Here is a 27,724-nt window from a genome sequence, read left to right on the forward strand (position 1 = left end):
TTTCCTCCTCTTTCTTCTCACCTCCTCTTCATCCTCCTCCTCTCTAACCTGTTCTTCACTAATTAAACCAACTCACCTCCGGCTGCTCTGTGTGTGTTTGAAACAAACGTTAACGGTGGTTGAGTGCTGTGACCTTTGACCTCTCTGCTCTCTGTGTGATGACGAGTCCAGATGAGTCCAGATGTGTCTATGGCTGTGTCCTAATACCCCCCCCCCTCCTCGGAGCAAACTTCCTAACAAGTGTTATAAACTGACCACAGACTCTGGATAACGAGGCTAATTCCTGTTAGCTCGTCTATGGTGTTTTACATTAACGTTAGCATTAAGCTAGCGGACGTTATGCTTAGTTGTGACACTGGCTGTGTGTGTTTTGAACGTTGTTTCAAACTATGTGGGTTTGATTGAACAAATTTTGATGCTTAAATATATATATATTACCGCTTAATATATTGCTTTACTTGGTACCTACCATGGTTGTATCCATGGTAACTACACCGGCCGTTATGATCGCAGTCGGAACGTTTTAATTACGCAACGTAATACGTCATTAACTGTGCGGAGTAGCTAGTGTCTGAAAGTGTTTTTTCATTTGACCAGTGAGTCACTATATTGAATTCACTATATAGAGAGTAGGGAGGAGGGAATGAGGGAGGGGTTTCGGACACAACCCAGGTGTGTGAGTCCAGATGTGTCCAGCTGTGTGTCTAACCAGCTGCTGTGCCCCCCCCCCCCCCCCCCCCAGGGCTCTGGGCTGCCTCCTCTACCAGATGTGCTGTCTGTCTCAGGCCTTCTGGGGGCGGAGCTTCCTGTCCGTGGTGCTGAAGGTGGTGGAGGGGCCCACGCCCTCGCTGCCCCCCCCCTACTCCCCCCGCCTCAACGCCGCCATGCACAGGTCAGACACACTCAGCTGCTTCCTTTCCTTTTTCCTTTATTTCGGTCAATATACATGTCATTAAAGGGACAACGAGGAGTTTCTATTTGGTTATAAAAAAGTCTCATATTAATGTGGATGAATCTACGTTACCACTTGTTAATGGTCCATTTTAGATAAATCTATGGTTTTGTCTCTATGGTTATTTTGTTATTATTAGTGGTGGTGGAAATGCTGGGCGAGCCGACCAGCGTTTCTTTACTTTCGGTTTCGTGGCGAGTCATGAGAATAACGCCGCCGAATCTCCGTTTATGGTGGGAACTACGACGGTATGTGATCGTCTTCCAACCTCTGACTTTAATTCTTGATGAATGAAAACATGAGTCTGTCTTGCGCCAGTCAAAGAATTTCACGGTGCGGAGGCTCATAATGTAGTGTGGAAACACTTTGCTTTTACAAAACTCCTTGTTGTCCCTTTAATATGAAAAGTAACAAGCCAGAGAGATAAAAAAAAACATCAATCAGAGTGAACAATACGTAAACAGAAAAAGAAAATTGATAATAGACATTTGAACCAAAAAGGCTGAAGCATAGTTAATTTAAACATTTAAACATTTTAAAATGTACAATTTGTTATGTGTGTGTGTGTGTGTGTGTGTGTCCCTCAGGCTGCTGCAGAAACAACCGGCGTGCAGAGCGTCGGCCGGCGAGCTGCTGAAGACACACTTCCTGGAGGAGCACATGCAGGTCACACACACACACACACACACGCACACACACACACACACACACACACACACACACACACACACACACACACACACACGCTTCCTGCCTCTGAGCTCATCTTCATCTTCATCGTCATCATCTATGATGAAGCTCCTCCCACAACCAGGTGTCTGAGTCCAGGCTCCGCCCCCTTTACTGTCAAGTTAGTGTTACAGAAGAAAGAAGGAAGAGGAGGAGGAGGAGGAGGAGGAAGAAAAAGAAGAGGAAGGAGGAGAAAGAAGAAGAAAAAGAAGGAAAGGGATATAGAAAAAAAAGAAAAAGGAGAAGGACATAGAAAAAGAGGAAAAAGAAGGAGAAGGAGGAGATAGAAGAAGGCAAGGCATCTTTATTTCTATAGCGCATTTCATACCAAGGCAACTCAATGTGCTTTACATAAAGACAAAACATTAAAAAAAGAAGCATAAAACAGAAGAAGGAAAAGAAGGAGACAGAAAAAGAGGAAAAAGAAAAAGAAGGAGAAGGAGATAGAAAAAGAGGAAAAAGAAAAAGAAGAAAAAGAAGGAGAAGCAGCGATGTTAAATAAATAATAACGTCTAAAACAAAAGAGAAGCTACAATAAAACCCAGTGTGAGGCCATGTTGCCTCAGGACTCACAGGAGGAAGTACCAACACCCCGCCACAATAAAACACAGAAAATAAAAAATAAAATGTTAATTTTACTTCATAATAAATATTTTTGCGAAGTGAAATTGCACAGATCATTTAATATTTTATTTTATTATTTATTTTGTAAACGTCAAGCAGACACACACACACACACACACAGACACAGACACAGACACACACACACACACACACACATACTTCCTGTCTCTGAGTTCACCTTCAGCCCAGATGTTGAGCCACTCATCTTCATCGTCATCGTCACAGCTGGTCTGATGAAGCTCCTCCCACAACCAGGTGTCTGAGACTCCGCCCCCTTTACTGTCACGGTGGTGTTACACGTGCAGGGAATCAGACCTGGTCCAGAGCATAGATATATACACATAGAAGCCTCCTCTGACGCTGCTGTCCATTGGAACGATACTGTACGTCAACGTGGCGGCCATCTTGGTCAGGGGGAAGCCGTGTCTACTTCCTGCATTAGAGGTCTATCAACCATTAACATCACCACAACTCACTGAATATTCAACCAAGTTTCAAGCTGTTTGGTTTATTATAAATGTCAGACAGATATTTATGATACAACAACACTTTTTTTTTAATTTTTTTTATTATATATACTTTTTTTTAATGTATTACAGTTTTTCTCGATTGCTAAGACACATTTCTCGAAAGCTTCTCTCATTTTCTCTAAACTGTGAACACAAACCCCAATTTTCAAGCTACATTCACAAAACCTCAGACTCTTCTTGCAAAACCAAACTTTGACCTCAAAACAGTTCAATCTGTGCTCAATACTGAACTTTGTTGCCAAATCATGCCCCGAGTCAATCAAAATTAAAAACACTACTGAACAGCCACTAAACACTACATAGAAAAATAGAAAACACAATGCTCAGCACATGAAGCTGTAGAAATAAATGTTTATCGTTCACTGTAGCTAAATGCATGTTGCAAAACAAAAAACCTGTGCATTTACACTGTAGCACTTCTCTCCTTCCCTTTCTTTCACCCTCCTCCTTACCTCTCCACATCCATTTCATCCCCTTTTCCTTCCTTCTTTTTTTCTGCCCAGTTCATCCCTCCCTCCCTCCCTCTCTCCCTCCCTCCCTCATCCTTTCTTTCTTCACCCTGTCACCTCTCATCTTCTCCTCTTGCAAAACAAAAAACCTGTGCATTTAGCACTTGTACATAGTAAAAAAAAAAGGAGTACAAAAAACAGAAATCCTGTGCATTTTACACGTAGCACTTGTACAGTACAAAAACAAACAGAAATCTTGTGCATTTAGCACTTGTATGCAGTAAGCCTACGTAAAAATAAAGTACAAAAATATAGAAATGAGAAGTGCGTTACTCAGCCACAGCATCATTTCTCTGTACTGGGTCAGGCCACAGGACTTCATCCTGAACTAGCTTACAGTATATGTGCCCTCACATCATTGGACACAAGTGTTATCAATTCTGAGTTGTTGTGTTCAACCGGTGAAACTTGTGCTTTACTTGTGTTTGACTTTTGCCACCTGTGCTCAGCATTTTGCAACACAGGTGCATCACAATGAAAATGTGTTGGTAAGATGTGTCTAAACAGGTGAAAAGTGCTGATGGTTTTGCCAAAAGAGACTGGTTCAATCAGTGGGTTCAGGCAACTGAGAATTTGGTTCAGACAACAGGGTTTAGTGTTTTAGCAATTGAGAAAAACTGTAAACATACACTTAGATACTCAGACACAAACCCACATGCATAAATACACTGAAATGTGTTCTACAGGGTCTGACTGGGTCTGACTGCTGGTAGAAGTTTATATGTCTATGGTCAGAAACCCCTGACCAAGATGGCCGCCGTGTTGACGTACGCTGAGAAGCAGAACGCTGCATCTAGTCAGTATATACAGTATATCTATCAGATCAGACCTGGTTCAGAGGAGGAGGAGGAGGAGGAGGAGGAGGAGAAGAAAGAAGGAGAAGGAGCAGAAAAAAGACAGAAAAGGAGAAGGCGAAGAAAAGGAAGAAGAAAGAGGAGAAAGAAGAAAAGGAGAAGTAGGAGGAGAAAGAAGAAGATGATGATGAAGAAGAAAAAAAGGAGAAGGAGGAAGAGGAAGAGGAGGAGGAGGAGGAGGAGGGGAAAGAAGAAGAAGGAGCAGAAAAAAAGACAGAAAAGGTTAAGGCGAAGAAAAGGAAGAAGAAAGAGGAGAAAGAAGAAAAGGAGGAGGAGGAGGAGAAAGAAGAAGGAGGAGGAGGAGAAAGAGGAAGGAGAAGGAGCAGAAAAAAGACGGAAAAGGAGAAGGCGAAGAAAAGGAAGAAGAGAGAGGAGAAAGAAGAAGAAGGAGGAGGAGGAGGAGAAAGAAGGAGAAGGAGAAAGGAGAAGAAGGAGGAGAAAGAAAAGGAAGAAGAAAGAGGAGAAAGAAGAAAAAAGGAGAAGAAAAGGAGGAGGAGAAGCAGAGATGTTAAATAAATAATAAACCCTCTAAAACAAAAAAAGAAGCTACAATAAAACCCAGTGTGAGGCCATGTTGCCTCAGGACTCACAGGAGGAAGTACCAACACCCCGCCACAATAAAAGACAGACAATAAAAAATAAAATGTTCATTTTACGTAATAATAAATATTTGAAATTGCACAGATCATTTAATATTTTATTTTTCATTTCATTTAGTAAACGTCAAGCAGAATCACACACACACACACACACACACACACTCACACACACACACACACACACACACACACACACACACACACACACTCACACACACACACACACACACACACACTCACACACACACACACACACACCAACAGGATATTATTGTCACCTGGAGAGAGAAACACATTATGGGGTTTTTATGGAGCCGGTTGCCATGGTTACGGCTGAGATATCATTATGCTGATGTGTTTTCTATACGGCGCCGCGGCAACATGGGATGTCGCCGAGGGAGACGGGCGGGTTGGGGTGGGGGGGGCTGGGGATTTTCAAAATAAAAGACTGGTGGTTTGTTGTGAGGGCTGTGACTTCATCAGGTCAAAGGTCAAACTCTCCTCCTCCTCTTCCTCCTCCTCCTCCTCCTTTTCCTCCTCCTCCTCCTCCTCTCTCCTCCTCCTCTCTTCCTCTTCCTCCCTCCTCCTCTCTCCTCCTCTTCTCTCCTCTTCCTCCTCCTCCTCCTCTCTCCTCCTCCTCCTCCTCCTCCTCTCTCCTCCTCTTCTCTCCTCCTCCTCCTCCTCTCCTCCTCCTCCTCTCTCCTCCTCTTCTCTCCTCTTCCTCCTCCTCCTCCTCTCTCCTCCTCCTCCTCCTCCTCTCTCCTCCTCTTCTCTCCTCCTCCTCCTCCTCCTCCTCCTTCTCCTCTCTCTTCCTCCTCCTCTCTCCTCCTCCTCCTCCTCCTCCTCTTCCTCTCTCCTCCTCCTCCTCCTCCTCTCTCCTCCTCCTCTCTGTTCCTCCTCCTCCTCCTCTCTCCTCCTCTCCTCTTCCTCCTCCTCCTCCTCCTCCTCCTCCTCCTCTTCCTCTCTCCTCCTCCTCCTCCTCCTCCTCTCTCCTCCTCCTCTCTGTTCCTCCTCCTCCTCCTCTCTCCTCCTCTCCTCCTCCTCCTCCTCCTCCTCCTCCTCCTCCTCCTCCTACAGAAGATGAAGAGCCGGTTGGAGTTTGTGTCGTCAGGAGGAGAGAGAGACGCTGAGGTCATCGCCAAGAGACTGTGAGACTCCGCCCACTTTCACTCCTCTTCCTCCTCCTCTTCCCCTCCTTTCTCTTCTTTTTCTCCCTCCTCCTCCTATTCTTCCTTCTCTTTCTGTTCCTCTTTCTCATCCTCCTCTTACTCTTCTTCCTCCTACTCCTTTTCTTCCTCCTCGTCCACCTTTTCTCTTCCTCCTCCTTCTCTTATGGTTCTTCCTTACTCTTCTTCCACCTCCTTTTCTCCTCCTCCTCTTCCTCCTTTTCTTTTCTTCCTCCTCCTCCTCTTCCTCCTCCTTTTCTTTTCTTCCTCTCCCCCTTCTTCTTCTTCCCCCTCTTCCTCCTCCTCTTCCTTTCCCCCCCTTTCTCTCTTCCTCCTCTTCCTCTTCTTCTCCTCTTCCTTTTCCTCCTCTTCCTCCACTGTCTCTTCCTCCTCCTCCTCTTTCTCATTCTCTTCCTCCTTTTCTTTTCTTCCTCCTCCTCCTCCTCCTCCTCCCCTTCTTCCTCCTCCTTTTCTTCCTCATTTTCTCTTCCTTCTTCTCCTCCTTTTCTTTTTCTCCTCCACTGTCTCTTCCTCCTCCTCTTTCTCCTTCTTTTCCTCCTTTTCTTTTCTTCTCCCTCCTTCTCTTCCTCCTCCTCTTCCTCCTCCTCTTCCTCTTCTTCCTCCACTGTCTCTTCCTCCTATTTCTCCTTCTCTTCCTCCTTTTCTCTTCCTCCTCCTCTTCCTCTCTACAGCAGCTGCTATAATTAGAGCCGCTCTGTTGTCCAGATCTCTCTCTCTCTCTCTCTCTCTCTGTGTGTTGAGTGGTCACACCCTTCACTGTCGGATAATCCATCCTCACACACACACACACACACACACACACACACACACACACACACACACACACACACACACACACACACACACACACACACACACACACACACATTGTTAACAACGTCACCCAGGAGTCAGACTTGAGGAGAAAGAAGAATTGAAGAGTTTGAACCATCTCATTGATTGTGTACAGGTGTGTGTGTGTGTGTGTGTGTGTGTGTGTGTTATGTGTGTGTGTGTGTGTGTGTGTGTGTGTGTGTGTGTGTGTGTGTGTGTGTGTTATGTGTGTTTGTGTGTGTGTGTGTGTGTGTGTGTGTGTGTGTGTGTGTGTGTGTGTTGTGTGTGTGTGCAGGCAGACCAAGGTTCACCTCCAGACTCTGAGGGAGCGCTCCGAGGTGGAGAAGATGTCGTCCAGAGAGAGGATGAGGCTCCGCAAGCGGCCGGCGGCTGACGAGACCAACCGGAGGCTCAGGTCACACAACACGATCCGGATTCAGATTCAGATTCGGGCTTTTAAAAAAAAACGTTGGATTCGGATTCATATTCTGGAAGAAACCGGAAGTGGGCGCATAGAGAAATGAAAGATACTGAATTTAAATTATTTAATTTCTTTATTTATTGAATTGGAACAGTGCACATTCATCACATTCATCAACACTGACGCATTAAGAATCAGTGTAAATGTGCCGGACTTAGCAATTAATAATAATAATAATAATGATAAACAACAGTTAACATAATGAAAAAAAAAAAAAACTTAAATTAAAGGTACAAATTGACAGATCCAGAAATGTTACAAATCTTGTTTTTTGAACAAAGCCAGTGTGGATATTGATTTTAGTGATGTAGGTAGATTCTCCTCATTATTCAGGAGCTTTTTCTAAAGAAAAAGAAACGTTTGGATCAGCAACAGGACAGAATCAGGTGATTCTGGTTCACACTCCAACACAGCAGGTGGCGCTAATGCACCTTAACGTGTCTAGTTCACGTTAGGGTTGCTAAGAAACAGCAACTCCCAGCATGCATTGCATCACAGTAGACAGGAAGTGCTCACCGATACTTCCAGGGTCACCGTTCAACAACTTAGCATTTTTCTCATAGACGATAATGGGAAAAGAAGCTAGCGGCTATAAAACGGTGGATAATTTCTTTTCTTTTCTTTTCTTTCACAACCCCCGCAACATTCTTGTTGGAGGTGTAGTTACAGCCAGTGCGCTATTCGGATTCGGATTCAGGCTTTTATAAAAAACTTCGTATTCGTATTTATATTCGGGAAGAAACCGGAAGTGGGCGCACTGACTTCAGCCGAGCTAGTGCTACGCCGAGCTAGCCGGCTAACTTCTGCTTTAGCTCTGGGCTAACTAGAACGGGAATAAAATAATTTAATGATGCGGCTCTTCTAGACTTTCCAAACGTAATCGGACTGAATGGATCAAACTCTGGTAGTGAAACCAGTCATTTCGCGGAGGTTGTGACACTCAAAATAAATTATCCACCGTTTTATAGCCGCTTCTTTTCCCATTATTGTCTATGAGAAAAATGCTAAGCTGTTGAACGGTGACCCTGGAAGTATCGGTGAGCACTTGTCTACTGTGATGTATTTGGAAGTACACGAATAACACTTTGATCCCGAATCGTTTTGCTGTCCGAAGTTTCTCCTCATTATTCTGGAGCTTTTTTTCTAAAGAAGGTGATTCTGGTTCACACTCCAACACAGTAGGTGGCGCTAATGCAGCTTAACGTTGCTGCGCTGCCATAGAAGCACAACACCAGTAGAGTACCAAACACGAGCAGACAGCGCTGAGTCACCCTGCTTCATTTGTGTCCAGTTCACGTTAGGGTTGCTAAGAAACAGATAACTTCTCATAGACAACAATGGGAAAAGAGCCGAGCTAGTGCTACGCCGAGCTAGCCGGCTAACTTCCGCTTTAGCTCTCGGCTAACGAGAACGAGAATAAAATAATTGAATCGTGTGGCTCTTCTAGACTTTCCAAACGTAATCGGACTGAATGGATCAAATTCTGGTGGTGAAACGAGTCGTTTCGCGGGGGTTGTGACACGTTTTCTAGCCACTAGCTTCTTTTCACCGATACTTCCAGGGTCACCGCTCAACAACTTAGCATTTTCCTCATAGACAATAATGGGAAAAGAAGCGGCTATAAAACGTGTCACAACCAGAATCTGATCCATTCAGTCCGATTACGTTTGGAAAGTCTAGAAGAGCCGCAACATTAAATTATTTTATTCCCGTTCTAGTTAGCCCAGAGCTAAAGCGGAAGTTAGCCGGCTAGCTCGGCGTAGCACTAGCTCGGCTGAAGTCAGAGCGCCCACTTCCGGCTTCTTCCCGGATCCGAATACGAAGTTTTTTTTAAAAGCCTGAATCCGAATCTGAATAATGCACTATGGCTGTACACCCCTAACACACACACACACCTGTACACATGTTACGCCCCATTGCCGGGGAAAAGATAAAGTGAAAAACTACATAAGCACGACACGTTAGCAGCCAGTGTGTATTCTCATCAGTCAGCCATACTGCTTCTCTCTCAACACGGAAACAGGCATCAACAATCGATCACTGTGCAGCACATTCGCCACAGACTTGATAAAGAAAATAAAAACTATTGAAGTTCCAAAAAATAACTCATACAAGTGAATTTTGATCAAAGGCAAGTAAAAGATGATAAACAGAAAATGATATAAAATAAACTATTTTTATCAGTGCTGTTACTGTCTCTGTTGTCGTCTTCTATACCTGCCAGGCAAAAGCAGTTGAAAACAGAATAGATGATCAATCATCATTTTAACCTTTTTAGCTCAAGACACATGAAAACAATGAATTATTCTTCTTCTTTAACTCACTCTTTCTAATGAATTGCTATTTTAACACATGAAAATCATGAACTATCTTTTTAATCAGATCTTGCCATTAATTGTTATTATTTTCAGCCATGAGCTCAGACTTAAACGTAACATTTTATCATGTTCACTATTATAACCATGACACACACACACACTGACACACACACTGGTTGTCTGTACAGGAAGTGGGCGGAGCTGAAGTACGAGGAGCTGCAGAGTCGGAGGAGCAGAGTCCTGAAGGTGAGGATGAGGAGGAGGAGGAGGATGAAGCTGCTCTCACCTGTCTGTCCGTCTCCACCTGGACTCAACCTGCTCTCTGCTGTCAACCAATAGGAGGCCGGAGAGGTCGGAGAGGGTGGAGCCGCCTGTCAGAGTCAGGAGCCAATCAGCAGCCACCGTGAGCACCAGTCAGCAGGAGGGTCTCAGCCAATCAGGAGGCAGGAGGAGCCGGAGCCAGAGCTGAGAGGTGAGTCGGGATCATCGTCCTCTTTACACTGCAAAAACTCAAAATCTTACCAAGAATATTTGTCTTATTTCTAGTCAAAACAAATCTCATTCTACTTAAAATAAGACTCATCACATTAAAAAGCAGCTTGTTTTTAGACACTTTTTACTTCTTTCAAGCAGATTTTCACTTCTGATAGTGGAGCAAGTTTTTCTTTCTTATTACAAGCACAAAAAACTTGCTTTCACTGGCAGATTTTTCTACTTATTTTAACTAAAAAATTGTTTGAAATAAGTGAAAATATCTAAAAATAAGTTAATTTTTAGGTGATGAGTCTTATTTTAAGTGGAAAGAGATTCGTTTTGACTAGAAATGAGACATTTTGACGAGAAATAAGACAAATATTCTTGGACAGATTTTGAGTTTTTGTAGTGTACTCAGTTTTATCTGTTCGCTGAGACAATAAACACAGCTCATCATGTGATTATTGATTATCTTCTGATTGGCTGACTGTTTTCTGATCGATCCAATAACAACAGAGCAGATTTCAAGGCTAGCGTTGTTTTTGGCATCCTGTTATAGTTTTTGTCTTTATGTCAAACTGTCATGTCATTTTAGTTTTTATTAGTTTCAGTCACGTTCATGCTCTTTTTTGTCAAGTCAAGTTTCAGTCAACTAAAGTCTGAGCATTTCAGTCAGAATAACCCATGACTATTTTCGTCTAGTTTTAGTCAATGATTTTAATCTCTTTCTAGTAACATGATTCTACAGTATTTAAAGGAATAGTTCACCAAAAAATGAAATTCAGTCATTATGCTCATGCTGATGAATACTCTGGAGTAGTTTTTTATTCCTCAAAGTGCATCTGGAGACCCGGGAGGCCGGTTCATAGTCCAACCAGAACTTTATATGAGAGTAATAGCGCCCGAAAAAAACTAGGAACTAGGACTAGGAACCAGCCTCCCGGGTCTCCAGATGACCTTTGAGGAATAAAAAACTACTCCAGAGTATTCATCAGCATGAGAGGGAGTCAATAATGACTGAATTTCATTTTTTGGTGAACTATTCCTTTAACCCAATCAAATTAGTATAATTACATAGTATAGTAACTATAGACAAAACCAATTTTTTCTTTTAGTCAAACCCATTTCACAATTCAAACATGGTTGTGTTATTATTATATTCTTGTTAGCTTCAAGAAAAGATCCATCCAGACTGGAAGATGCTGCTCCACATATTTATTTTCAGTTCCCTCACACTAGATTTAGCAGATATTTCAGAGAAACCCACTTTACACTCTCTCTTTCTCTAACGCGACTAAACATCACAATGTTATTTCGTCTCGTCTCGTTTTGGTCAACGAAGATGAAGAGACATTTTAGCAGTTTTTGTTTTGTAAACCACATTTAGTCTTGTTTTTATCCGTCAACGATATTGCATTATATATTTCATTATAGTTATCGTCACATGACCATTTACGTTGCGTCTCGTCTCATTTTCTTCATGTGATAAAGGTCCGTTGACAAAAGCAACACTGGTTCAGACCCGTTGAGAACTGTAGAAATCCAAACAACCGGTGACTGATCCCAGATCAGATCTGTGGTTGTTCATAGTTTTGACTCTTTCATTCAAACATTTTCAAGTGAAGTTTTCCTTTTTTTTGGTTTTAGGAAAAGGTTCATTCCACCTGTTTATTCTTTATTCTTGAGATGTTTATATGGAGCAGTTTCATTCTGTCTGGACTCCACCGAGTAGTAACCAAATCCTTCCAAGTTGTTGGATGGTGTCGTCCAGGTGGTGGTGGTGGGGGGCAGGGCTTTGGGTGACTGCTTAGTTGTGACATCATCACTCAGGTTAAAGGGATAGTTCACCCAAAATTGAAATTTGGACTGGGAGAAGTTTCAGAGTCCTCCGTGCCTTCTCGGAGTTACGGGGGGGTCCGCGTAGCAGTATTTGTCCATATAATGGTTGTGAGTGGATACCAACTGTTTTCGTAATAAAAAGACACACCAAAAAACATCCAAATACCTCCATGCTGCTCGTATGTAATGTCCCTCTTGTATTGAAGCCCCGACATGAGAAATTGTCCCGTAAAAAATTAAATAAGTCTATATTTCAAGCTTGTTTGTAGCGGAAGCTTCTCAAAGCTCCTCTTCCCAGTTCGTCCAACGAATACAAGAGGGACATTACATACGAGCAGCATGGAGGTATTTGGATGTTTTTTGGTGTGTCTTTTTGTTACGAAGACAGTTGGTATCCATTTGCAACCGTTATATGGACATGCACTGCTACGCCGAGACCCCCTGTAACTCAGAGAAGCCACGGAGGACTCTGAAACTTCTCCCAGCCCTTAGTCCACATGAGGGGGAGGAGATAATGAGTGAAATTTCAATTTTGGGTGAACTATCCCTTTAAAAGCAGGTGTTATCACCATGGTAACCTGTGTGCAGGTGAGATCCCCGAGGACCCTCAGGCTGCAGAGGTTTACTACGACCAGGACGCGTTTGACTCGTGTTCAGAGGACGAGGACACGGAGACGCTTTACCTGTCGGAGCCTCAGGTGAGTCTCTGTCTCTGTAGGTCGTTGCCAAGGTAACAACGTCGTCCACTCATACACACACATTTACAACACAATAATAAATACACAATAAAATCAATGAGGTAAAAAAAACAGAAACTTTGTTTTGTACATTTGAGTCTGTTCAAGATTCAAACTGAAAGAAAAAGTTCAACTGTGAATTTAAAACTTTAAATCTGTCAATCATCAACAAACTGTCTCAGCTCTGACGCACACACACACACACACACACACACACACACACACACACACACACACACACACACACACACACACACAAACACACATAGACACACACAGTTGTTTACATTCAGCTCATCTTCATTATCATCCTGTGATAGAAAAGGCTAAATATGAAAATGTTTAGTTTCCTAATTAGGGCAGCTCAACATATTGTGTGTGTGTGGTTGTGTGTGGTTGTGTGTGTGTGTGTGTGTGTGTGTGTGTGCGTGTGTAGGTGTGTGTGGTTGTGTGTGTGCGTGTGTGTGTGTCAGGATTAGTGGGGATTTAGTAGGTGGAGCTTTGATTCCTGTGTTTTAATGTGACGAAGCTTCGTTTGTTTTTGGGCTCAAATTATCATAATATGATTCTCACACTGAGCGGAGCCCAGTAACACCGCTAATTAGAGATAACACACACACACACACACACACACACACACACACACACACACACACACAAGGACAGGGCGTCCTGACTGTTGTTAACTAAGATGCACATTATCAGCAGCTTATTAACTGTGAGAGGAAATAATTTGAAAAGTGCATTTGTGCGTTTTCTCTCCCTGTTAATAATAATTTAGTTTATTCAGTGTTTTTACAAACAGACTCACAAAGATACAACAAACACACACAAGGAAGGAAACAAGGAAGCATGGAGGAAACATGGAGAGAACATGAAGGAAACATGAAGTAAACATGAAGTAAACATGAAGGAAACATTGAGGAAACATGGAGGAAACATGGAGGAAACATGGAGGTAACATTTAGGGAACTGAAGGGAATTTGGAGGTAACATGAAGGGAACATGGACTCAACTAGAAAAAGCATTTCCAAAAATGGAAATGGTGTGAATGCTGAAAGCCATTGCTGAACCATGCTGAATTAGCAGAATAAATTGACAAAGACATGCGGTATGGCATACAAGAAACATGTCCAAGGAAGGAATTGAACCCACAACCTTTAGTACATCAGCCCACTGATCTAACCACTTCACCATAGTTACATTCAATGAGAGAAGAGTAAAAGAAATCCCTATATAAGAGGCTCACTGACTTCTGAAGAGAGATTGAGACTTTGATGAATGTGAGATTTTTCAATGATGCTTAAAAAAAAGAAAGAAAAGAGTATAAATGAGCCATTAGAAGTTTGTCTTCAGATCAGAATTTGAATGAAGTCTCTAGCAGAAAGTACGACATGAATGAGGCAGAAATCGAACCCATGACCTCATGATCAATAAACCTTTACTCTGCCACTTCACCACAGAGAGCACAGGCATAAGCATGTTGTCATTGATTGTAATGTGATGATGTGCTGCAAACTGTGGCGCTTAACGAACACCTGTAACCAATTGAGGGTGGGGGAGGGGAGCAGAATTCAACATAACATAACAAGACTGCCACTCTTGGATTCAAACCAGTGACCTTGAGGTTGGCAAGCAGCCACCTTACCCACTACAATACAATGGAGTTGTGGAGAAGAGAGGTTGAGACTTTGATGAATGTGAGATTTTTCAATGATGCTTAAAAAAAAGAAAAGAGTAGAAATGAGCCACAACAAGTAAGTAGAGGACTTTTTTGTGACTTGTGACTATTTTTTGATGAAATCAAACAAAGTATAATGCCCATTCCAGCGAATTAAAAAGTTGAGCTCCTGCTACTCTGCTGTGAAAAAAATTGCAGGCTGCATTTAAAAAATATTTTAAATTATTCTCTGAGTCTCTGTGCATTTTTGACGGCATTGTGAGACAGAAGACAAGCGTGGCTACAAACTGTTTCCAAAATCATGTGTCTAGAGTGTCATTTGTAGCTTTGCTGGCAGTTTCAGAAGAAAAGTTCCAGTCGCTTTTTTGGATCTGCTGCACTCTGACGATGATGTCACCCACTCTAGCCAACGCAATACACACTCATTGAAAAGTGTAAAATTTGTCAGAAATCCTCATGTGCTTTTAAAGGATTTATCTCAAAAACGGTACAAGATATGAAAAAGTTGTACACAGGTTGAATACATTTGAAGTTTGTCTACAGATCAGAATTTGGATGAAGTCTCTAGCAGAAAGTATGGTGACGCTTTAGTGGCTGAAAGAAGTAAGAAGATTTGAAGAGTTTGAAGACTGTTCCAATGCATTCTCTATGGGGGGAAAAAAAATCAGAAAAAGTTAAATATTTGAAAAAGTATAAAAAGTATGAAAAATTTGAATACATCCGATAAAGTCCAGAAAAAGCTGCACGTTTTGATATATGAATTGTTGAAATAGCACAAAGTATGAAGGACTAGAAGAAGACCGTAAAAAGGCGGAAGAAAATGGCCGAACAGAAGAACAATTCACACTAATAAATGGTCCATGAACAAATATTTTCTCCAGCGGATATCCTAGTTCCAACATGACTGAGCTAACTGGAGTAGTTTCATGTCGTGTCCCACAACGGGAGGGTTTTAACAGCTGACGTCCTGTTAGCTTAGCTGGCAAGGTGAAGAGGGCCCGGGCGGGGATTGAACCCACACCTCCCAGGTAAGAGTCATGCGCGCTTGCCAGTCACCCAAAGGGACATCCCCTTGGCCAAGTAGCCAGGGCGCATGATCAATTGGAGGCATAGTGACAGGACCACCACTGTCACACTTAGCTACCGCCGATAGCTTAGCGACTGCCGTTAGCTTTGCTGCTGCCAAAGATATTCAGTAAATGGAAAGATACTCCATGAGCGGCTGCTCCAATGATAGAAACAGTTTCACTTCCTGTCTCTCTAAATGGGCGTGGCCAACCGTCACCCCACCTCGTGTGTGTGGCAAGGGGGCAGTTGTCGGTCTGAGAAGTGAAGCTCACTTCCGCGTTCAAAAAACTGCAATCCCCCCGGCTGTCGCTGGGGGCTGGCTCCAGAAGGGAGCAACTCCAATTGAGCCCCATGTTAAAATAGCCGATTTTACAGCTTTAAAAAACATATTTACAGCCTGGTACATTTCATTTTTTTGGTCTCAACCGATAGTTTCTACCCCCGCACACACTCTGAGGGGGGTGAATTTTTTTTTAACTCTACCGTTTTACTGTTATTAGGTTTAAAGTTCTGGCCAATTAGGGCGCAGAACCGTTGAGTGACAGGTCCGGTGACCGCTGCTTCGAGGCCAGTGGGCGGGCTCTCGGCCGGCTAACCGCCGCACCGCTCCAGATATGGCAAGTAGAATCCAACATGGCGCGGCTCAAACCCCCGTAGTAGCGGCACAAAACAGACTCCCCCAAACCAATGGGTGACGTCACGGACGCTACGTCCATTCTTTTTACAGTCTATGGTGTGTGGATTTATACAATTTGTAGGTAGATGAAAGTGAGATATTTATATTTTCTTATGATAACATTAAATATTTACACTACTAACAGTCATATTTAGCATGACAAAAATAATTTAAATCATTTTCACGGGAGTTCACGGCCGTTTGTTTGACGTTGCCTAGGAGATCTGTGGCCAAATCTGGCGAGAGTGTGTCATAGAGACAGAGACAGGTCTGGAACAAAGTGGATTTTCTCCTGATGTGTCCGTCTGAAAGTTTCCATTTTGGTGTCAAACTGTTCAGAAGAGATGTGGCTTGTGAAAAATGAGTCCAACATTTACTTCAGTGACTGTGGGGAGAAAGGACAGACCATAATCTGTGTTCACGTTCAATTTACCCATTGGAGTCAATACACTCCAGGCTGCCTCTGGTCTCCCTAAAGGGGCGTGGCCGAGCAGAAGCCTAGTGACATCATACAGGAAGCTGACTCCTCATGGAAGCTCTTGGTTTATAAACCGTCTTTGCCACTGCTGTTAGCTTAGCTACCGCCGTTAGCTTAGCTACCACCGTTAGCTGTCCCTGTCAGCTGAGCCACTGATGCTTTCTACACACCCTGATGCCCCGAAACTGAATAAATACAACACATTCCAACACAAAGCTGCTTTGCTTGTGCACACAGAAATAGTAATGTTTCTTCAATCATTTCAGATCTGTCTAAACGGTGATAGTGGCGTGAAACATTTTGAAACTTAAAAACTTTATTTTTAAACTCGACCGGAAACAGCTGTGACGTTGCAGGGTGTTCTGATCGATTGGTGTAATATCGGTTAAGTGAAGTTTCCTACGGCAGATTCCCTGTGCAGGGAGTAGGGAGCAGGGAGTAGGGGGCTCTGTCCAAGTAAACTGTGGATCGGAACGTAGCCATGGAGATGTTACGACCGAAAGGGGTTCGGCTTTGTTAATCTTTCTCTCTGAAGAGGAAAAGGAGGAGTGAGAATGAGGAAGAGGAGAAGCCGGAGGAGGAGGAGTAGTGAGTGTAGAACAAATAGCAGCTCTCTCTCTCTCTCTCTCTCTGCCTTCAGCTCCTCTCAGCTCTTATTGATCGTCTGATCGATCAGCTGATTGATCATCAGTCCGGAGTTTTTAAACTTCATCAGCGTCATCAGGTTTTCCCTCCATCGCTGTGACATCACGAGGCATCAGGCTGCTGTTGCCTAGCAGCCGGGAGATCCAACCAGACGACAGGGAACAGAGTAGAATAGAGTTAAAGACGCAGAGTGAAAATATCTAAAAATAAGTTCATTTTTAGATGATGAGTCTCATTTTAAATCGAAAGAGATTAGTTTTGACTAGAAATGAGACATTTTGACAAGAAATAAGACAAATATTCTTGGAAAGATTTTAAGTTTTTGCAGTGTATTCAGTTTTATCTGTTCGCTGAGACAAGAAACACAGCTCATCATGTGATTATTGATTAACTTCTAATTGGCCGACTGTTTTCTGACTGATCCAATAACAACAGAGCAGATTTCAAGGCTAGTGTTGTTTTCGGCGTCCTGTTTTAGTTTTAGTTTTAGTCTTTGTGTCAAACTTCACGTTCACGCTCTTTCTGGTCTAGTCAAGTTTCAGTCGACTAAAAGTCTGAGCATTTCAGTCAGAATAACCCATGACTATTTTCGTCTAGTTTTAGTCAATGATTTTAATCTCTTTCTAGTAACGTGATTCTATATAAAGGTATAGTCCAACCAAAACATTATATTGGCGCATTTCCACTAGCACGGCTCGGCTCGGTACGGCTCGGCTCGGCGCGCTATTTGCGTGTTTCCACTAGCACGTAGTACCTGCAACCAGGTACACTTTTGGTATCACCTCAGCCCTGGTTCCAAGCGAGCCGAAGCGTTACTAAAACGTGACGTCAGCCGACTGCCTTCCACTGATTGGCCGATGAGTGTCGTCACTGGAAGCGTCATAACCACTCGACGACCGACAACAGAAATGTTCCTGCTGAAGCTGTTATTACCAGAGAATTTCTAATATTTAGACTGGCTCTGTTATTACGTGACTTTATTAAGTTTTAATATTTTTTCATGCGAGAAAGTAACTGTTTAGATCCCCATGTGCGGTTAGTTTATCCAAACGACGGCTGTTTAGAAGTTTGCCCCGATGTTTTTGGGAGAAGTGAAGCTCCAGGTCCGAGCAGCGACCGCGACATCACAGAGGCAGCAGCCCGGCTCCTGACGTGCTCCGCCGGCCAGCCTACCACCGTCACCCCGAGGAGAACAGACCGCTAATTAACTTCCCCGATGGCTTTTTAGAGGTTTACCACCGGCTGGTTAAACTCTTAAATGTTGGTCTCATTGATTAAATCTAACAATTGTGGCTGTAGCAGCAGTTTGTTTGTGGTTAGACAGAAGAGCAGCACTGCCTTGGGTTCTGTACGCACAGAAAACACCACATTTACATCAATAAATAAATGTTTTACAATGAACCAGGCCGATCTCAGAGCTGGCAAGACTCTCCGGTAAGGCATATTGAACGGTTAAATGCCGTTAACGGGACGAGAGCAGTCAAAACGGCGGTTTAAAGCTAGCTACAGCGAGGGTAGGTTCACTTCCTGTTTACAAAGTAAAAGCACCAATTCTATCGTAATGGCTTTCCTTATGATAAAAGGCAACGGGTATTTTATTTTGTGAAAATAACCGGAAGTGCGTTGCTCACTACGGCTAGCTTTAGTAACGCCGACTTCGTTGAAACAAAATTGTAAACAGCTGGTATTTAGTCAGATTTTCAACACGTTGGGGATCTAAACGACTACTTTCTCGCCTGAAAATGTTTCAAATGTTGCTAAAGTTATATATTTACAGAGTTTAGAGCGTTGCTCGGCGCCGTGTAAATGACGTCACGGCGGCACTAGTGATACTCAGTTGTAATGGAAACACAACCAAACCGAGCCGAGCCGTGCCGAGCCGAGCCGTATCGAGCCGAGCCGTGCTAGTGGAAATGCGCCATATGACAGTAATAGGGCCCGACACAAAAACATCCATAAAACTACACAACAACCATTTAATATTCCTCCACACTGCTCGTCCACTGCAATCCAAGTGTCCTGAAGGGAGATAGTCCAGAATCCAGGACTGTTGAGGCAGTAAAAATGTCCTAAATGAGGTAGTTTCCAGTAAACTCTGGACTATCTCCCTTCAGGACACTTGGATTGCAGTGGACGAGCAGTGTGGAGGAATATTAAATGGTTGTTGTGTAGTTTTATGAACTTAGTTTTTGTTTGGGGCCCTATTACTCTCATATAAAGTTTTGGTTATAGGAACCGGCCTCCCGGGTCTCCAGATGCACTTTGAGGAACAAAAAACTAAAAAGTATTAAAAGTAGTAAAAGTATTCATCAGCATGAGGGGGAGGCACTAATGTCACTAATGAATTAAATTTTTTGGTGAACTATTCCTTTAAGCCAGTCAATAGTAACTACTGAGGAAACATGGAGGTGCTACGACCAGATTGTTCCAGAGCTTTAACTCCACTCATGGACTTCATCGTCTCAGCCGATCGTATCGACAGAAAGAGACGAGAAGAAGGAGAAGAAACAGAAGGAAAGTGGGGATGGAGAGACTCAGAAACACACTGACACACACACACACACACACACACACACACACACACACACACACACACACACTCCTCCTTCACCTCCTCCTGACCATCTGTCCTCAGACGTCCACAGCTGACGGGATCAGAACAGGAAGTCTCACAAACAGCTGATTCATGAAACACCAGAGTCACACACACGGAGCAGCAGCCAGGAAATATTGATATCATTTATATTTAGACGTCATCTGAAATCACAAACACACACAAACACACTCATCTGGAACTGTGATGTCGCTCAGCAGCCACCAATCAAACTATATAGTATAATATAATATAATATAATATAATATGATGTAATATAATATAATATAATATAATTTTATTCTTTACTTCTTTATGCATCTTACTCTTTGCTACTGGCCCAAGTGAATGTGGGTTCAATAAAAGTCTTATAATATAATATAATATACCTCACTTCACCCAGTTGTATTTATAAAGATTTATTTTCTGCATATTTTATTATTGTGTATTTTTTACCTTCTTCATTCATACAAACTGTACTTCTTTTACTTCTTTCATGATCACCCACACTGTGCAATATCTTTGACCAGACAACATGTAGTTTCTATTTAAATAATATTTTTTTACATGACAGTACATATATTTGTATAGTAAATTCTTTATATTTTATTCCTTACTTATTTATGCATCTTACTCCTTCCTACTGTTCCAAGTGAATGTGGGATCAATAAAAGTAAAAACACAAATATATGTACTGTCATGTACAAAATATTATCTAAATAGAAACTGGGTGGTCATGAAAGAACAAGTGAAAGTACGGCTTGTATGAATGAGCAAGGTAAAAGTACACAAGAATAAATTATACAGAATAGAAGTGCAAGTGGGTGAGGTATATTATATTATATTATATAAGACATAAGACATAGCCTATGTATATTTTTGTACATAGTAAATTCTTTATATTTTATTCCTTACTTCTTTACGCTTCCTGTACTCTTTGCTACTGTTGCTACTGTCCCACACGTGGGATCAATAAAAGTCTTATGTCTTATAATATAATATAATATAATATAATATAATATAGTATAATATAATATAATATGATGTAATATTTAAGCAATATATCACTCCAGGCCGTGGTCTATGCTCATTCTACCACTCTAAGGGGCGTTGTTCCCCCTTAGAGTGGTATAATGAGCATAGACCACGGCCTGGAGTGATATATTGCTTTTATAAAACGGTTACCAATAATGACAATATGAAAGAGGAATACGCATCAATTTCATGTAGTTTTCTTCCAGCAGAATAAAAAGCTGTTCCCAGCTGTCCAGACGTTAGCTCCAAGTAGCTCTGTCACTGCTCAGTCCCCTCTACCATTGTTAACCCTCTGGAGGTCAAAGTTCACCTTCAACATGTCAATTACACTACTTTACTACATTTTTTAACATTGTAAAAACATCAGCTGTCTGTTGCTACGGACTGCAACAGTCCGTTGTCATGGATACATGACAACAACTTCCATTCATACCAGTCATACGTGCCTGAGGCGGAGTGATAGCCTACGCTGTGATAAGGCTTTAGAATAGTAGCCGTGGTATATGCTCAATATACCACGGTTAACAACCAATCAGATCGCCGGATTTCACCTTTACGTTTTATAAAATATAATATAATATAATTAAATATAATACTTTTACCTTGCTCATTCATACAAGCCGCCTTCTTTCATGACCACTCAGTTTCTATTTAGATAATATTTTGTACATAACATCACATATATTTGTTTTTTTATATATTTATATTTTTGCACAAAGTAAATTCTTTATTTTTTATTCCTTACTTCTTTACGCATCCTGTACTCTTTGCTACTGTGAATTCTAAATACTCTGAATTTCCCACAGGTGGCACCAATAAAAGTCTTATCATAATATAATATAATATAATATAATATAATATGATATGATATGATATGATATGATATGATATAATATAATATACCTCACCCACTTGTATTTATAAAGATTTATATTCTGCATAGTTTATTATTGTGTGTTTTTACCTCGCTCATTCATACAAGCCGTACTTTTACTTGTTCTTTCATGACCACCCAGTTTCTATTTAGATAATATTCTGTACATGACAGTACATATTTGTTTTTTATATATTTATATTTTTGCACATAGTAAATTCTTTTATTCCTTACTTCTTTATGCATCCTGTACTTTGCTACTGTGAATTCTAAATACTCTGAATTTCCCACAGGTGGCACCAATAAAAGTCTTATCATAATATAATATAATATAATATAATATAATATAATATAATATAATATAATATAATATAATATAATATAATATAACAGTTTGTCAGTGTACGTTGCTGGTGAGCGTCTTTAGAGAGAGACTGATGGTCGTTGTGAACGCAGCCTGAGGCGGTAAACTGTGTGTGTGTGTATATGTGTGTGTGTGTGTGTGTGTGTGTGTGTGTGATGAGGTGAAGGCTGTGAGAGTGTGTGTGAGGGATGAAGAGCAGACTTCATCAGTCTCAGTTATTCCGGTGGATGAGGACGAGCAGGCGGCTGCGGCTGATTCCCTCTCACAATGAAAACTAATAGCTACTTCCTGTTGGTGGAGCGGAGCAGAGTGATGTAGAGAGTCGGTTCAGTCCAGTCGAGTCGAGTCGAGTCTCAGCGGGAGCAGCTCCATCTCCCCGTCTGTAATCAGGTGAGGAGCAGCACCTCCTCCTCCTCCTCCTCCCCCCCTCAGGACTCCATCAACTCCTCCGCTGAGAGTCTGAGAGTCTGAGGCCGACGAGGCGTTCGCTGGCTGCCTCACACATGTGGGAAAACGACGGGAGTTTGATTGAAAGCAGTGAATCAGTTTCTCTCAGTCGCTCACATTACGATGGAAATATATTATGGTTCCTCTCATGTCTGCAGCCGCAACTGTCGCTTTATATGACGCAGGAGAAATGACACAGATAAATGGAAATCTGTGCATCTGCTGAGAGTGAATAAACAACTGTTAAAGCTCCTTCAAAATAAAGGTAGATGTTTGTGTTAAAGCTCCATCCAGTATAAAGGTAGATGTTTGTGTTAAAGCTCCTTCAAAATAGAGGTAGATGTTTGTGTTAAAGCTCCATACAGAATCAGAATGCCTTTATTTGTCATTATACTCGCGGTATAACGAAATTAGAGCCCCCCTTCAGTGCAAAACAAGCAATACCATAAAAATACAATATAAAAACACTTGCAATAGTATAAAAATGAAAAAAAAAATAGATAAAAATAAATGATATGCACAGTATAAAGGTGTTAAAGCTCCTTCCAAATAAAGGTAGATGTTTGTGTTAAAGCTCCATACAGTATAAAGGTAGATGTTTGTATTAAAGCTCCATCCAGTATAAAGGTAGATGTTTGTATTAAAGCTCCATACAGTATAAAGGTAGATGTTTGTATTACAGCTCCATACAGTATAAAGGTAGATGTTTGTATTAAAGCTCCATACAGTATAAAGGTAGATGTTTGTATTAAAGCTCCATACAGTATAAAGGTAGATGTTTGTATTACAGCTCCATACAGTATAAAGGTAGATGTTTGTATTAAAGCTCCATACAGTATAAAGGTAGATGTTTGTATTAAAGCTCCATGCAGTATAAAGGTAGATGTTTGTGTTAAAGCTCCATACAGTATAAAGGTAGATGTTTGTGTTAAAGCTCCATACAGTATAAAGGTAGATGTCCATGTGTAGTGTGATTATAAAGCAGCTCTAGGTTCTATATTAATACTGTGAAAGTATCAAAGCCTCAGTCCACAGAGAAATGCACACAGCCTGTATTCAGAAACTGAGTCTTAAAACCAGCCGTCAGGACTTCCTGTCACTTTGTGATGTCACAACAAAGCCCCGCCCCCTTACCACCTGGACAACACCATCCAACAACAAGAACTTTGCAGCATTTGGTTTCTCTGAGTTGTTTTATTCTGAAATCTGCTCTTTTTTGTATTGGATCACTTTAGAAAACAGTCAGCCAATCAGAAGACAGACTCAGAGCCTCCTCCTCTCTTCTGATTGGCTCAGGTTTCAGGTTCAGGTTACTTTATTGATACCCAAGGGTAAACTAGTTTTGCAGTCGAGAGTTAAACAAGCAACAGAAAACGAACAATCAAATCAGAAACAGGACATTTAAAAAGAAAACAAGAGACAGATTGGACTCGACAGAAAGTGCTGCAGTTCATGAAATAAATATAAAACGTAAAAAACATGAAACTAAAAACACATCATTGAAATAGTTTTAAAAAAGAAAAGTTAAAAACAAGAGCAAAATTTCCTACAAGTTAAGAGTAAATATGTAAATAAATAAAAGCAATGAGATAAAAAGGGGATCCATCATGCTCCGAAAAGTGACTTGTGCAGCTTTTGTGCAAACTCCAGCTTGTTTACCAGTGTTACTGCAGCTGGAACAAAGCTGTTTTTATAACGTTTTGTTCTGCAGTTTGGGACTGACAACCGCCGTCCAGAGGGAAGAAACTGGAATTCACTGTGCAAAGGGTGTAAACTATCATTTAACCCTCTATGGTACCATGTTGCCCAAAGGCAACATACCACTTTTTGGCCTCTCACATCTTCACAATTCATCCCATTTAATGCTGTAATACTTTAAAAAAGAGAGGAGACCTTAGAGAACCAATAACAATGCTTTAATTCATCACATGACCTCCAGGAAGCCAGACTGAAACCCTTTTCTGCAGACTTTTTCAAAGGAAACAGGTTTGCCATTTTGCTCCACTAAAACGGTCTGAAAACATACAGTAACTTCCTGGCCCTTTTTCATCTGGAAAAAAATATATTTACACTAATAGATTAGTAAAGTTTAATTTTTAATAGTTCCATGCAATTTATTTACTTATTAAATAGTGGAAACTTGTAAAAATGCACCTGTTGCCCCAAAGCAACAACGTACCATTATAGAAAATTGCAATGTTGCCTTGAGGCGACAGTGAACCATTATGGAATCAATGTTGCATTATGAGACTATGGTAGTGTGTGTTTAGGTGTAAATATAATGTTCAAAAACATATAATTCATCATAATTTTGTTTTTATCCTTAATAAATGTGATTTTGGATGCAGTAAAGTAAACATCAGGCTATTATGATGATGATGAGGAAGATGAGGATGAGAATGTGGATGAGGATGAGGCCAGTGAAGGGTAAAGTTCTGGTTTTCTCAGACAGTGAAAACGCTGTTGTCGTTTTTTACACACAGTTTCACAGTTTTCTTGAAAGTTCAATTTAAAATCAATGATAGTCCCGAGGTATTTGTAGGATTCCACACATTCCACTAACCGACCTCCTGTGGTTGTGGCATCCATGAGACCGACTCATGGCCGTTTGCTGCACGTCACCCCCCTGTCCTGTCGTCCTCAGGTCAGTGAGCTGGAGGCCATGATGAAGCACATGCAGAAAGTTCTGGAAGAGGAACTGAGTGGTGAGTCTGAACACACACACACACACACACACACACTCACATACACTCTCTCACACACACACACACACACACACACATACACTCTCACACACACACACACACACACACACACACACACACACACCCAGCGGGTCGGCAGCAGTGAGTTCAATGTGTTTACACTCAGTCAATAAATGAAACTAAAACTCAGGCTGTAACATCGATCTCTCTCACACTCACACGATGAACCCAGCTGGTTGAGTTTACTCCTCTGTTGACATCGTGACTTCCCTCTGTGGAGAAGCTGCAGCGTTAGAGAACAACGCCCCCCCCCCCGCTTGAGCACGGCTGAACCCGGCTTGAGCTCACAGGGGCGCAAGGCTGCTGCAGCCGCCGCTCGTGCTGACAGCTGACTGAGGGAGATGCTTTGGTTGGGTTTAGGCAATGAAGAAAGGAGTTGGTTAAGTTTAGTAAAAAGACCAGGTAAAGGCTAGACAGGCTAGAAGCATAATGAACATTGTCATTAATATGAAGTATTTGCTTGTTTTGCAGTTAAAGCAGAAGTAAGTGATATTTTTGTGTTAATCTAAGTCTTAAATAGTTGTATCTTCCGACAGCAATCACTTCTATAGAGTGTTTGGTCTGAAACACGGGTCTGTCAGTCACTCTGCTCTGCTCTGAGCCCAGGAGAAAACTTTCCTTGTATCCTACAACCTTTATCCAATGAGGAGAGAGAACGGCATAAAGGGGCAGTCCTCTCTGTGTGTGCAGCCAAGGGATGCGCCTGAATGTGGTGACGTAGGGACGAGGACTGTTATGGTGCGTTCAAGGAAACTCGTAACTCGTGTTTTTCCGACCTGTGAAGTGGTACCAGTTGGATCTGGTACGAGTTCACGGGTCAGAAGTTACGAGTGGCCGTTATAGTGACTTTCACAGGTAAAACAGGTCGGAGAAACACGAGTGGGTTGCCTGGAACGCTACAAAGTCGTAAGTTGTGACATGAAGCTGTAATTTACGGTTTCAAAAGCCTGCCTGGAACGCAGCATTAGCCAAAACCACCGGATCACTTACTTCTGCTTTAATTATGCACATGATCCGTTTGACCCCAAAAAGGAAAAAAGGATCAATGCGCACTGCACAGCCTCCAGTTCCTTTCTGATTACGTCCGTCTGTCCGTTCGGAGTGGGGGGGTTTCCCCGATAAAAAAGACACACCAAAAAACATCCAAATACCTCCATGCTGCTCGTATGTAATATCCGTCTTGTATTGAAGCCCTGAAATGTGAAATTGTCCAGAAAAAATTAAATAAGTCTATAATTCAAGCTTGTTTTGTAGCGGAAGCGCCTCGAAGCTCCTCTTGACGAACCAGGAAGAGGAGCTTCTGCTACAAAACGAGCAGCATGGAGGTATTTGGATGTTTTTTGGTGTGTCTTTTTGTTACGAAGACAGTTGGTATCCATTTGCAACCGTCATATGGACATGCACTGCTACGCCGAGACCCCCTGTAACTCAGAGAAGCCACGGAGGACTCTGAAACTTCTCCCAGCCCTTAGTCCACATGAGGGGGAGGAGATCATGAGGGAAATTTCAATTTTGGGTGAACTATCCCTTTTAATGTGTCCCCAGACTGGTCCCTCAGCTTTATCGTGTCCCCAGAATCACAAGTTGTTTTCTGAGTTTGTAGCATGTTTTTTTTAATCTTTTATCTCTGTGTGTTTTGTGAAGCTGCAGTGAGTTGAGCCCTCGGGGCCACCGTAGAATAAAAACCCAGACTCTACAACATAAAAATTCCCACAATGCTTTAGTGTTAATGACTCCGTCCTCGCAAAACACCCAAACAAATGTTACAGACCGTTTATCCCTGCAGTCCTTCCTCCTCCTCTTCTTCAGTTTTACTCGTCTCCTCTTCCTCCCCCTCCTCTTCCTCCTCTCCCCTCCTCTTCCTCCTCGTCTCCCTCGGCCTGGTTCAGTCACAGTGAAACGTGTTCGTTTCACTTCACTGACCTCAGAAAAACTCAGACTTGTGAAGCAGCTCCACTCAGACGCCGTCACCGTACAGACACCAGACGTCTGAACCACAGAACAACGGTTTATATTCACAATTTGATTTATTCATGTTTATATTCTCATCATCATCCACAGCTACACAGGATCTGTTTTGAATCTGATTCATTTTTACAGCAGATAAATAACAGGAAGAGATTAAAAAAAACATGTCATCATCCTGCCAACACTCTTATCTGTCGTAAACAAGATATTATGGGTTGGTCTCCTGGTTGGAGGTACGAATGCTGCGTTCGATAGCACTTGGAACTCGGAAAGAATCGGAAAAAGTGCAACAGACCGACCCTTGAACTTGGGAATCCGACTTTTGCACTTTCTCCTCAACTTTTACTGTTATGTGTTGTCTAATTCCGCATTTATGTTACAATAAGTGTAGAATTACTCTGCAGTGGCGTTTCCATTCCCACTCTGTTAAAGTGATAGTTCACCCAGAATTCAAATTTCCCTCATTATCTCCTCCCCCTCATGT

At 42.0% G+C, this 27,724-nt stretch overlaps 1 protein-coding gene across 1 annotated transcript in view; it reads left to right on the forward strand.

Moving 5' to 3' along the window:
- Positions 1-27,724, forward strand: part of nek11 (NIMA-related kinase 11) — a 57,038-nt gene that overhangs the window by 17,047 nt on the left and 12,267 nt on the right. The window contains exons 6-13 of the mRNA XM_085803255.1: positions 743-892; positions 1,540-1,618; positions 5,875-5,945; positions 7,093-7,212; positions 9,785-9,842; positions 9,936-10,068; positions 12,498-12,607; positions 25,152-25,212. Coding sequence (XP_085659381.1) covers positions 743-892; positions 1,540-1,618; positions 5,875-5,945; positions 7,093-7,212; positions 9,785-9,842; positions 9,936-10,068; positions 12,498-12,607; positions 25,152-25,212 — 782 coding nt within the window. The remainder of the gene's footprint in view (positions 1-742; positions 893-1,539; positions 1,619-5,874; positions 5,946-7,092; positions 7,213-9,784; positions 9,843-9,935; positions 10,069-12,497; positions 12,608-25,151; positions 25,213-27,724) is intronic.

Source organism: Trachurus japonicus, chromosome 16, assembly GCF_045865225.1.
Source record: "Trachurus japonicus isolate A0001 chromosome 16, Traja_1.0".
Classification (NCBI taxonomy): domain Eukaryota; kingdom Metazoa; phylum Chordata; class Actinopteri; order Carangiformes; family Carangidae; genus Trachurus; species Trachurus japonicus.